The sequence below is a fragment of the Pyrgilauda ruficollis genome, unplaced genomic scaffold (genome assembly GCF_017590135.1).
Source record: "Pyrgilauda ruficollis isolate IOZ18807 unplaced genomic scaffold, ASM1759013v1 scaffold24, whole genome shotgun sequence".
Taxonomy (NCBI): domain Eukaryota; kingdom Metazoa; phylum Chordata; class Aves; order Passeriformes; family Passeridae; genus Pyrgilauda; species Pyrgilauda ruficollis.
Window position 1 is genome coordinate 6298293 of NW_024523648.1, and position 12651 is coordinate 6310943.

The 12651-nt window shown below is 42.6% G+C and overlaps 1 protein-coding gene across 1 annotated transcript in view; it reads right to left on the reverse strand.

The window, feature by feature from the left end:
• The window catches only part of MOXD1 (monooxygenase DBH like 1), a 50884-nt gene extending 40696 nt beyond the window's left edge, over nucleotides 1-10188 (reverse strand). The window contains exons 1-3 of the mRNA XM_041470022.1: nucleotides 10121-10188; nucleotides 9849-10015; nucleotides 9492-9793 (exon numbers count right to left, since the gene is read on the reverse strand). Of these exons, the coding sequence (XP_041325956.1) occupies nucleotides 9492-9793; nucleotides 9849-10015; nucleotides 10121-10188 (537 nt within the window). The remainder of the gene's footprint in view (nucleotides 1-9491; nucleotides 9794-9848; nucleotides 10016-10120) is intronic.
• Nucleotides 10189-12651: the final 2463 nt, after the last annotated feature.

A 12651-nucleotide genomic window follows, 5' to 3' on the forward strand; every position in this document is an offset into this window, starting at 1 on the left:
TCGTACTGGAACAGTTTATCCTTCCTAAAAAGCAGCAAAAGGCTCTAACATGGTAGAATCTTTTTCTACACAGATCTGGTTTTGCTACCCCACACAGTTAGTTAGAAAACCTGTGTCTCTTGCAGGCTAGATTATACTGATACAAGTCCCCTGAATTTCATGAAGTCTCAAAAGATCCACATTAATTGTCAAGGTCTGAAAACTGGATTTCTGAAACACTCACATGTGTGTGGATAAACCCACAATATGGTTTTATGTACTGATTCCGTACTTGCATCCAGGTTCTCCAGTTTTTTCTTATACACACAAAAAATATATATCATATGTTTAATGAAGATAAAATTTTGGAATTACACATCAGCTTTACAGAAGTACAAGAATTAGTGAAAGAGAAGGATGAAGTGACTATATTTTTCTAGTATGAAAGTCTTTGATTCTTTAAAGACTAAGTGTTTCAAAAAGTGTTTCAGAACTGTTATTGCTCATGCTACATGATAACAAAGATGTCTGTTTCAGGATTTACATGTGCAAATTGCCTACATGTGAAGCATCTGAATTTGCTGTACTCCCTTTGATAATATTGCAAAAAATGGCATATTGAACTCTGGACTAAGTTATGCAATCCATCAAATAATTAAGTATCTCCTTTCTCACATTACCTAAAAGTTGAAATAACATATGGAAAATGAAAAATCTTCCTGACATTACAAGATATTTTACGGTCTTTTCCAGATGTGAGGCAGATCTTACTATACTGTTTTTCAGATACCATTAGCCATTCCCCTCGTTAAAAAAATATTTTGTGGTATATATGGTTTCTGATTTCTGTTCCACAAACAGTCAGGGAGAGTAATTTCTTAAGGATGTGAAAAGACGCTGGTTTCTCCTTCGAGAATGCAAGCACAGCTGCAGAGGGAAGCCTGACCCCAAAAGCCCCACCAGCTGTCATCACAGACTGAAACAGGTGTTTATGGGACTCCCTCCCCAGATCTTTACAATGTACAAGATTGTTTTGTTTATGATATCAATTTCCCGTCCTAAATTATATATATCACCTTTCAACCTCAAGGAGCATAAAATAATTCTCAGATTGTGGCCCCATCTAGCAATTGCCTCATGGGCTCAGCTTGTGAGAAACTCAGCCACCCCAATTCACGTGTGCTGCCTTTCTCTAACCAGGCCATCACTGCTGTTCCAGCAGCAGTCTAACACTTAAAAGTGGAAAAAGGGACAAGTCAGGAATGGGAAATGGCAGGAAAACAAGCTGTGTTTCCACCTGTCCTCACTCATGTTCTGTAGCCAACACATGGAATTTGAAATATCCCTGTCCTGATTTATTGCAAATTTGGGAGGAAACTTCCAAAGGAGTTCCTCTAGAAAGCAGACTCAAGTGGCCTCTCCCACAACTGGCTCAGGAAAAGATTTCCTAGGAGAAAAGTGGGAAAAAACTGTTTATTTAACAAGTAAAGTATTCACAAGCATTAAAAATTTGAATAATTTCAAACAATAGAACCTCTCACTGTTCTGAAGAGATGGCAAATTTAGAAAGTCCTTGTTGTGGCTGTAGCTTGGCTTGCTCAGTCTCTTATCCATCCCTCCTGTGCAGGAAAATGCCATGTCCCAGACCCCAGTGGGCCACAGGCGTGAGCTCATGGTGTTTTTCAGGATTTTTAGGTCCAAAGCAGGCTCAGTTCCAAGAAAAAGAAAAGCCACAGTCCAAGGAACTTCTCTGCCTCAGCTAGTTAAAATCTAGCTAAAAAGCAAAGGAGAGCTCTCTCCGGCTCTCTCCATGCTGCAGACACCACAGTGAGCAGGAATGCTGATGCTCTTATCTCTATGTTTTTGAATACAGCTGCCTCAAACATTCCATCACTTCTCCTTCTCCCCACTCCACTCTCAGATCTAGTTTTAAGGTGCCCAACTTAATATCCAGCATAAACAGAACAGACGATTGGGAATACAAGCATCATGAAGTCACATTAGGACAATCCCCAATTTCCAAGCTGATGCCAATGACCAGGACCAAGGAGAAACTTGGCAAAAAGGATCATGAACTGTAACAAAGATGAAAGTTAGCGTAGGAGAGGATTTATCTTAGCATAAATAGGCTGGATAAACTGCTACGGTAAGGAAAAGAATGGAACCAAACATTTGTTTGAAATAAGCACCAAGTTATGCCTTTCTGGGTTTCCAAAAAAATAACTGTGGTTAACATTTCTCTTTTTTTCATTGTTGCATTCAATTTAAATGGAATCCTGCTGCTCAAGGTTCCAGTACACACTAGATGTTACCACCTAAAAGAAGCTGGTTTTACACTGTATTTGGCAAGAACGAAACAGAGCATGAGTTTACAAATAAGCAAACCAAACTGTTTTGCAACCTCAAATAAATTTCAGCTTGAGTTTCAGGCAAAGATCTTACTATGAGCTTATGCTGGGGAAAAGCAGAGCCCACTCACAGCAGCCAAACATGAGGCAGGAGCCTGAAAGCATCGCTGTTCTATATAAGAACACCTTGAGAGCATTCCAGTTGACTGAACCAATCTTGAGATTGGCTGCAAATGAAAAAATAACTATACAAAGGGTACAGAAAGAGCAATAAGTAGTTGCAGTAAGTTCCTAAAGTAACTGGGATCAGTAAGTTCACAGCCACTGCCCCATGGGCAGTCTGTTTATAATTAATTTATTAGTTTGAGGGGGGTGGGGGCATGTTGCACTGGTTTTTTGTTCAGGGTTTTTTTTGTTTGCTTCTGGTTGTTTGGCTGGGTGGGTTTTGGGAGGTTGGGTTTGGGCTTTTACGTTTTGCTTTTTTACCTACACAGCAGATTAGCAGACGTGATTCAGTCCTTGCTAGGAAGCCTGGATCTCAATCACATGGGCAGTCTTGAGAAGCTGTACACAATTTCTGGTACAACTCCAATTAAACTGGTTGACACACACTAGAGTGTGGATTATTTACTTCAGGTGCACTAGTAACTCTGACAAGGACAGAAAATTTTTATCTCTAGCAAATAATTGTGTGTGTGTGTCTGTAATTTAAATGCAGACAAACATATACACAAAGACACACATTTCCATTTGTGTATTTACAGAAACAGATAATGCCTGTATATGTGTGTACATGTTCATATATTTTCTTCACAAAAAGAGGGCTTGTATTTTTTATACATGAAACACAATTATTTACTTAGACATATGCCTTTTCTCATTCAGACTTGAATATACTTCTGTATATTTCTTATACAAGAGAAGAGAAGAATCCTATTATCTTCTTATTTTCCTTATACTTCTTATATTTAATTCTTATACTTCTTACATTTCTTATACTTCTTATAGAAGTGTATATTCACTTGAATACACTTCTGTATATTCCTTATATCCAGTTAAATGCCCAAGGTGGCCTAGAGTTGGCAGCGGCATCCCTTTGTTTTTGTGAAATTCCTTAGAAGTAAAACATACCACTTTGCACACAAACGAAAACACTGAATTGTGGAGATCTAACTTAGCACAAGAAGGTGTAAGAGGCACTAGTGGCTAGAGATTGAAATATGACTGTCCTGGTTTAGGGAAAATTTGGAAGGAAACTTCCAAAGTGGTGCCTCTAGAAAGCAGATTCAAGCTGCCCCTCCCCAAACTGGTTCAGGAAAAGATTTCCTGGGAGAAAGGTGAAAAAAACCTGTTTATTTATCAAACAAAGTATTCACAAACATTAAAAATTAAAAATATCAAATAAAACCTCTCGCTGTTCTGAAGAAATGGCAAATTCAGAAAGTCATTGTGGACTGTATCTCGGCTCGCTCAGTCTCTCCTCAGTCCCTGCTGTGCTGGAAAATGCTGTGTCCCAGGCCCTGGTGGGCCACAGGCGTGAGGTCCCAGTGTTCTTCTGGATTTTCAGTCCAGAGCAGGGCCAATCAGCTCCAAGAAAAAGAAAAGCCACAGTCCAGGGAACTTCTCTGCCTCAGCTAGCTCAAAAAAACTAACCAAAAGCAAAGGAGAGCTCTCTCCTGCTGTCTGTGCTGCAGGCAGCACAGTCTGTGAGCAGGAATGCTGAAGCTCATCTCTATGTTTTTGTCACCTCAGACAATCCACCACTTCTCCTTCTCCCCCACTTCACTCTCAGATCTAGTTTGAAAGGTGCAAAACTAATTTCTGGGCTAAACAGACGAACAGAACAAATTCAACATCATAAAGTCACCCCATGACAATGACATTGAATATTGACATGGGAAATCTGACATTGTGGTGGAGTCCCAAGGCCCTATACAAGTCTTCACATCAAGAATAAATGTTAATGTAAGAGTTTATATTCCAGTTATATCAGAAAATACAAAGCTAGATTAAAGGTTGTCCTAACAGAAAGAGACTAGAAAAAACATGCAGCAAAGTGTTTTAAGGGAAAGAAAATCAGTAAGGAGGAGATACTGCACGATACAATCTTAGAACTGCACTTTATCACAAGGAACATTCCTTACAGAGGAGCCACATTTATCCAGTACAAGTTTTCTGGGTTTAATTATTTTAATTACTTCAATTATGAGGAAGATTAAAAACACTTAGGGGATTTTCAAGCACAGCAATTAGGAATACTTGTTCCCAAAATTTCTGGATCTGCCTTAGAAAATCTCCCTTCTTCCCTTTCCTACTTCTGTGGTACTTGTTTATATTGGGAATTAAATCAATCCCCTCATTATTGTAAGTCTTTGCATCACTCACAGTGGCTACAATTCCATATTTTTGGGGACATGTGAGAAAATTTCATTTTCTTGGTGTTTCCAGAATCCAAAGGAGAACAAAAAAATGACAAAGGAAAAAAACAAAAAAAAAAAAGAAAAAAGAAAAACAATCCAAACCAAACACTTGAAAACAGTCCCCTGAAGGCCTGCAAATTACAAGCTTCAGAATTCTTCTCATCTTTTGTTCACCAACTGTTGCTTCCTTGTCCTAACTATTGTACCTCTCAAAGGGAACTACAAAGCATCCAGCCAGTGGAGATGTACACTGGAGCGTCTCTTTATGCCCCACATTGAAGCCAAGAGGGAGACATTAGTCACCTGGAGATTCTGCCCCAACGCCCAAAGGCATGAAATACCTCCAACAAAACACCGACTGAGATATGTCAGTGTGGCACTCGCTTCGCATCTCTCTCTTGGTGCCTTTCAAGTTGTTTTCTAAACACTTCTTTTGTTGCTGTTGGCATGAGTGCACTTAAAAGCGGCATATCGTTAAGTACTGAAAATGCTCACTGTTTTTCTGTCCTTTAAAATCTCTTCCAAGTACTTCCCTGTGAGCAATTAAGCTAACTCTATGGGATACATTTGATAACAGATATTCTTTAGTTTGGGTGACAGTTAATAAGCAAGGCTCTAATGAATAATAAAGTACTTTTTAGTGACATACAGTCCCTATTCACCCTGAGTAGGGACTATTTTTGTGCAAGTTCAACAGAAGATTCTAACAATGCAAGCCTCTTGTATAACTTGCACAAAATAGGCATTCATCAAGGAGGATTACTCTCCCCAAAATGGGGCTCTCAGCAGCTACGTGCTGTGGGTGGGGATGCACAATTCCAGACAGGGGTGGAGACCAAGGAAAAGGCATGGGTCTAGCAAGAAAATGCATGCTGTGTCAATTCATAAGCACAAAAGAGATGCATTAGGAGGAAAAAAAAAAAAAAAAAAAAAAAAAAAAAGATACAAAATCTGAGGCTGCCACAAGATCTTGTATGAAGAGTAACACATGCTGCAAATGACCATGGAAATATTTTAAGGTAACATTTTGCTAAGAATGAACTCTCCTAAGTCCAGCTGCTCCCTATAGAGACAAAGACAGCTCCCAGCTTTCTAATACCGACCCCCATTGGCATCTTCTTGTTCTCAAACATGCTCAGCCAAACGCCACACAGTCTGCTGCTCTGACACCACAGGCTCTCAGTAATGTGTAAGAACAGTCTGTTCACTGATCTCCTTTTCCTCCTTCTGCTCGGTGGAGGTGCCTCCCTCATGACAAAGCACTAAGTCATGCATGTATGTATACACATACCCATTCTATGTCCTCCCAAAATATGCTAAGGTTCCCATTTCAAGTATCAAACTTCTTAAATGTTAGGACTGTAAATGTATAATTCCCTATCATTCCAATGCTCTTCAAAAAACTTGTTCTTTTCTTTCATGACATAGTAACACTTTCCATCTTGATATATTTAGACAAAACTAAGCCACAGGCTTCCAAATTGTTTTAGCCTTTCCTTATGTCAGACACCCTTTCAGATTAAATACAGCTCCAACACAGAAAAGCAAACCAAAACAAAGAGCTCATTGCACCCAAGTTCAGGATACACTGAAAACTGAGAAAGTAAAATCCAACCCAGGATATCCAGGACTTTGAGTTTTTTCAAGGCAAACACTGCCTGCTGATGGTGGGAATAGCATTTACTTGCTCTGAGAAGATGAGGAATAAATGCCAGAGGAAATATTTTTTCTCTTTTCTCTGAAAACTATCTGGCAGTCTTCCTCTACCCCAATGCATGGACCTTCCACAGACAGGATTATGTGCTTTTACCCTAACTGGCAGCTGTAATCTAACTATATTTACATGTTTATTCCCAGAAGAGAACTCTTACCTCTGAGAACACTTTCTATTTTTAAAGAAGGTGAGAGAATTTGTGGGGGGGAAAAAAGGCAAAACTGACCCAAGGGACTAGCAATTTCAATGCCCACTTGAAAGGCTATAAAGGTGTTTCAGAACATCTGAACATCAGGCCACTAACAAGCATCTCAAAACTTTCAAAGAAACCAAAAAATGACCCCTCTAAGAGTTTAGACCACGATGCACATTTTCCAACGGATGGTCATGGAATAAAAACATATTTCTAAAACCAAAAAGAAAAGTAAGTTCATTCATTATAGGGTGTACATATTTCATGGAGTTCAGCTAGGCATAAAACCACATACTTTCAAGGATGCTATCTATGAAAAAATCTTTTTCAGTAGTAAATAATCTAAATTATGATGATATACACTTAGCACAGAATGTATTTTTAAAATATTAACTGCATTTGTTTGTCCAGTAAAGTGAAGAATTGGATATTATTGAAACAACATCCTAGAACAATTTGTTCATTTTCTAGCAATCCCTGCTGCCTGACCAGAAAAAGCCTCTGGACAAATTTTGTTTATCATCTTTGTTCCTGGCTGTTCCTTGTTGGTGCAAGTATGGAAAAATTTTAACTGAGCAACTTTTAAAAAACCTCAGTTCAGTTTAGAAAGAAACCATGCTTCCTAGAACTGAAGAAGGAATGGGGATGGAGCAAGCCTCAAGTGGCAAGCAAGCATAACAAAAGTATTTCTTCTTACCTACTCAAAAGTGCAACAAAATAACTCATAGCTCTTAGCATAACAATTTATGTGCTAAATTAGTGCTTCAGGAAAAATACCAGTAGGTTTCTATTGGCAGGCATTTGCTACAGTCCTTTTTTATTTGTAATAGAATATTGGTGGATAAAACCTGTGGAAGAGTAGAGCCATTTTTAAAGATATTGAAAACCTTCGAAGGGTGCTGAAAAGAGTCACAAAAGTGCTGGGAGTGCTGGGGGAAATGTCCTGTAATGCTAAAGAGCCCAATCTATATATTTAACAAAAAAAGAAAATGGAGCAGTGACGATTGTCTCGATTGCAGCATATAAATAACTTCATGAAGGCGGTATGCAGGGGGAGTAGATTTTTTTTAATATAGTAGAGAAAATACACAGCTGAAAGCTAAGCCAAGAAAAACTAATCCTGGCAATCAGAAACATCAGAGACTCATTATTGCCACAAACTATCCAGGGAAGTGATGGATCCTCCACCACTGGATGTCTTTACACTAGGTTTGGATGCCTCTCTAAAATACTTGTTTTACCCTAATGGGATCTATGAACTAACCAGAAAAAAAGCTTGGGTTTCTTTTAATGGTTAATAGGTGTGTCTTCTGAATTGCAAAGCCTTTCAGAAAGCCTTTCATTCTGTGAGTGAAGAGCTCACTGCTCAATGAGCAGCCTAGAGTGGGTTTCTTCACTATCATTAGTCTTTTATTTATGCTTCAAGATAAATTATCTTCATTTTGAAATATGGAGAAAGCAATATTCTGAAAATCACTGGTCTGCACTTAAGGAAGACAAATATTTGCCTAAACTTCATACAGCAAACAAATTGAGGAAAGAAAAAGTAAAAGAAATTTTTAATATGAAAATATTTATACTAAAATCTCAATTCTTCTGGAAAAGTTTTGGTTTTACAAAATCTTGACAAATAGTAGGGGGATCATATTATGCATTTTATTTTCTTATAGTAAATTGTTAATAGAAAATTCATATTCTTATGGAAAAAACCCTTAAATTTAAGCAGTAGCTTCAAAGATCAACTAGCTCTAACATAATGAAGGAAAGACCAATGACTTCTCCTAGACCATACTCTAACAACCACTCTGCTCTTAAACTGCATCTCTGACTTATCATTCAAGCATCTGGGGATGACAGCTTGTTGTTCCAGGCCTGATTGCCCTTTCTGTGGGACAAGCTGCCCCTGCTCCCCTGACCCCAGAGCAGCTCCTGCCGGCTGGATCTCAGGTTGATGAGAGGGTACCAAAGGTGTGGGTCCCTTCCCCTCTCATGGCTCCTACTCCACCAGCCACCAGTGCCTCTCGGAGGGGATGACCCAGCAAGGCCTCTGTTCCACACTCCTGTTCCCAGACATAGCCCTGACAATATCTAGACTACTACAGAAACATCCCAAGAAAATTATGCCAGTAGAGTTGGGCACCTCTGAGCTTGCTTTGCCAGACCAAGGACATGTACCGGGAGTCCTCCCAGCGATCACTCTGCAAGTCCTTTCCAACATCTGGGGCACAACACTTCCAGGTGAGGAGAGGAGGAACACCAAGAACAGGAGAAGCACCAGCTGTGCAGCAGCAGAAGGGGACATCAGCAGGCTTGGAAGCTGGTGGGATGTTGCCCTCATGCCGGTGGGATTAGAAAGAGCGAGCTCAGGCGGCACCAGGACGGCCAAGCTCCACCAGCTGTTGGCAAGGCGAGGGGAAAGGTGCCACACCTCCCTGGGAGAGACTCTGCCCTCCCACCCCTCTCCTCCGCGCGTCTAGGCTCAGCGGGCAGGCAGGAGAGAGTGCCCAAAGGACAGAGAATAGGGCTGTTATATCTTCTGGATAAACAGCAAAGAAACCTGACACCTTTAACGAAATCTGTGTAGAAGTTTAGAGGGAAGGTTGTGGCAAGGAGTGGATCGAAAAGAAGTATCTCCTCCAGGGGAAAGGAACGCAGAAGAATAGGGATAATCCGAAGGGTGGAAAGAAGTAAAGAGGTACAGGGATGCAGGACAAGAAGGCTGCAGAAGAAACGTGGGGCAGGGACAGAAGGGCGTCCCGAGAGAGGGACAGCGCGGGGAAGGTGGGCGGACAAGGGGGACGCGGCTCGGCGGTCGAGGGAAAGGAGCAGGGCCTTACCTGCAGGTAGGGCTGGCCCCTCTCCACGCCCCCCACCACGATGTCGGCTGAGGCCATGCCGCCGCTGGCCGAGAGCCCGAAGCCCACGTAGCCGCGGGTGCGCACCTCCAGGCGGAGGGCGAGGGCGCTGCCGCGGCGGCCCCAGCGCAGGCGGTAGGCGCCCGCGCCGTCCAGCACCGCGCTGTGCGGGTAGCTCCGCGCCGCTGCACCGGCACCGGCACCGGCACCGGCACCGGCGGCCGGGTCGGGGCCGGGCCGGACCCCGCCGCGCCCGGAGCACCTGCCGTGCGCTCCGGCGGGGGCTGCTCGCCGAAATGCTCGGAGTTCGCGTTAGCCACCCAAAAGCCTCCTCCTGACCGGGGAAGCGGAGGAAGGCGGTGGACGGGAGTCCTCCCCGGCCTCCCCGCAACTCTAACTCCGCTGGAAGAATTCCACGGGAGGAAGCCCGGAGGCAAACGAGCGCTTCCCCACTCTCGGCCGCCTCCTCACTCAGTGCGAGCGCGTGGTGCGGCGGATGGATGGAGCTGAGCAGATCCCCCGTCGGGAGAGTTCTTTTTGCATTTTAAATTGAAAACGAGGACCTCCCGAGTGATTTGCACTGAGACGGCTGCAAAAGCACATCTCAAAACCGCACTCGCGTCCCTTGACACCCCCGCAGCCGTCCCCGGCGGCACCGCCACTCGGCCAGCCCGGCCATGCGGTCCCCCACGCTCCCGCAGCAGAAGCTGCCTTCCCTTCCTCTGCTCGCAGCACCACCGCCACGGCGGGGGCGAGAGCAACCAGCAGCAAGATGCTTTTGGAGGAATGTTCCCCAGCCCTCTGCAAATCTGGACGGAAACAAAAAATAGTGTGGCACCCAAAACAAGAAAGTTAGGGACCACAAGAAGTCATATTGACATTGTGATGCAAGGGATACATCAAACTACAAAACAACTTTTAGAAAAGAAAATGCTTATAAAAGGATAAGCACCAAAAATTACTTTTGCCTAAGGCATAATAAGAAATTAGAGGAAAAAAAATTAAATACTGGTAAAATGAAAGCAATCTTTAGAGGGAATAGATTAGTGTGACCATTCTTGCAATTATAGCAGTAACTTCAAAGGTACAGACTCAAATTACTGACAAAACAAAAAATTGTGAGATGCTGAGTGTTTAGATTCTCTTCTGCAAAATTGTTAACACCTGCAAGTGGATATAGATTAATTTAAGGAGAAATTGCTGGTGTGTGATAGGCCCTGTCAAGGCCAAAGGTGTGACTTTGGCACCTAACTGGGGGCACTAAACCTTTGCAAAATTGAGTGCTAAAGGAGGGATCCTTAGGACAGTTCCAAAAATGCACATTTATTTTTTCTGAGGGCAAGGATGATGAAGGAATGAAGAATGTTTCTTAAATGCAGATTTTTTCTTAATTTTCTAATAAGACTGTGCATTGTGTTCCTAGATGACAGAAACCCCTAGTTAAAGTTTCAATCACATGGAGATGACAAACTCACTCTTCAAAAGAATGATTGAATTACACAAAATTGCTGCCTTTAAAGCACAACGGTGGTACTGAAGTCCAACTAGTGCTTCCCAGAGCATGCATTGTAAAAGCATTTATACAAAAGCATTTATGCAAAATGCTCACTTTGAAGTACTCCAGCATGTCTCAGTTTGGTAAGGGTAGTGCTGATGACATTTTAGGAGCCTGTAGACAACATGGGATGTTGGAGTACAGGGAGGGATGACGGACTGTTCTACACAGCATGCTGTGCTACACAGCACAGCAGACAGAAATAGGGTTTCCCAACTAGCCTGGATGCAGAGGCCGTGAGGGAAGCAAAGCTGAAGATAGGTGTGCACTGCAGAGACTGTCAGAGGAACAGCTGCACACCCCCCAGAAAACCCTGCCCCCTGCATGTCCAACCCCTGCTCCTCTCACAGCAAACAGGCACAGAAAGAAAACTCCGACGCACGCAAACTTGTGGTTGGCTGGGATCTTCCCAGTCATTCTGCCAAAAGCCAAAGCAGCAGGACCATCTAGTGTCTTGGACATACCGCAGTATGTCAGGCAAGACAAGCCAGAGTTTTGCTGTAGTGAGGCTGGTAGAAGTGGTAACACTCATGGGAAACAGCTGTGCTATTTCTGGTGAGCTGCAGTGGCCATGGAGGGTGGGCAGTTCCACCCAGCATGGGAGTCCTGTGCTGGCAGAGCCAATGGCCAGGGCATCCCTATTCCCTGGCTCTGGAGCTAGCACCAGATTGCTCCTGAGCTTTACTTTGCCTATGCGGAGAAAATTGGCATTTTGGAGGCTGAGAGTTGGAACGTAAGCAATACTTGAATTCTTGAAATTTCCTATGGGACTATATGATTTTGTCTGTGCAGAGCTCAAGGGTCAGTCTGCTTCTCTGCAGCTCTGAAGTCTGTACATCCCAAATCCCTGTGACTTTCTACCAAAACCTGGTGGTGATGCTATCCTGTCTTCCAGCAATGCACCACACTCAGCAGCACTGCTCACCCCATAGTGATGGCAACGTTTAGACTAGTAGAAGTGCAGGAATAGCAGTCCTATTGCTTTCCAGTTTCCAGCAAATATTTTTCCATTAAAATAAATCATCCTAACAGTTTTACAGAGCTGCACACTTGATCTACAAATACTGTGACAAAACCAACCTTTTTCAACTTGCTGCTATTTATAATCCCAAGAACAATACTCATGTAATAAAACTTTCCTAGTAGAAGAGGCACTTTGTGGGTAGGGCTGCACAATTCCCAAAACTCACATTAAGAGACTTCGGCAACTTCACCAGAAATTTTTTGCATGGTTAGGAGACCAAACATATGAAGAAAACACAGTCTAAATCGTTCTAAATCTGATCTTGGCCTATAAGTAATGCTGCTGGCAGGAGCACAGGGAGGCATCAGGTTACCACCTTCTCTGAACTGAACCTCCTCTTCTGGAGGAAGGCAGTCACCTAACCAAGCCCAGAGAGATTCAACAAGTGTTTTTCTTTTTAAAAAACTCTTACTACCATTACTAAATATCAGCTTGTCCATTGCTCCCTCAAACCATTGCATGACATGGTTCATATATTGAAGTACTGATTAAAAAGTCACAGAATCATAGAATGGTCTGTGTTAAAGACTGGCTAATTCCAACTCCCCTGCCATGGACAGGCA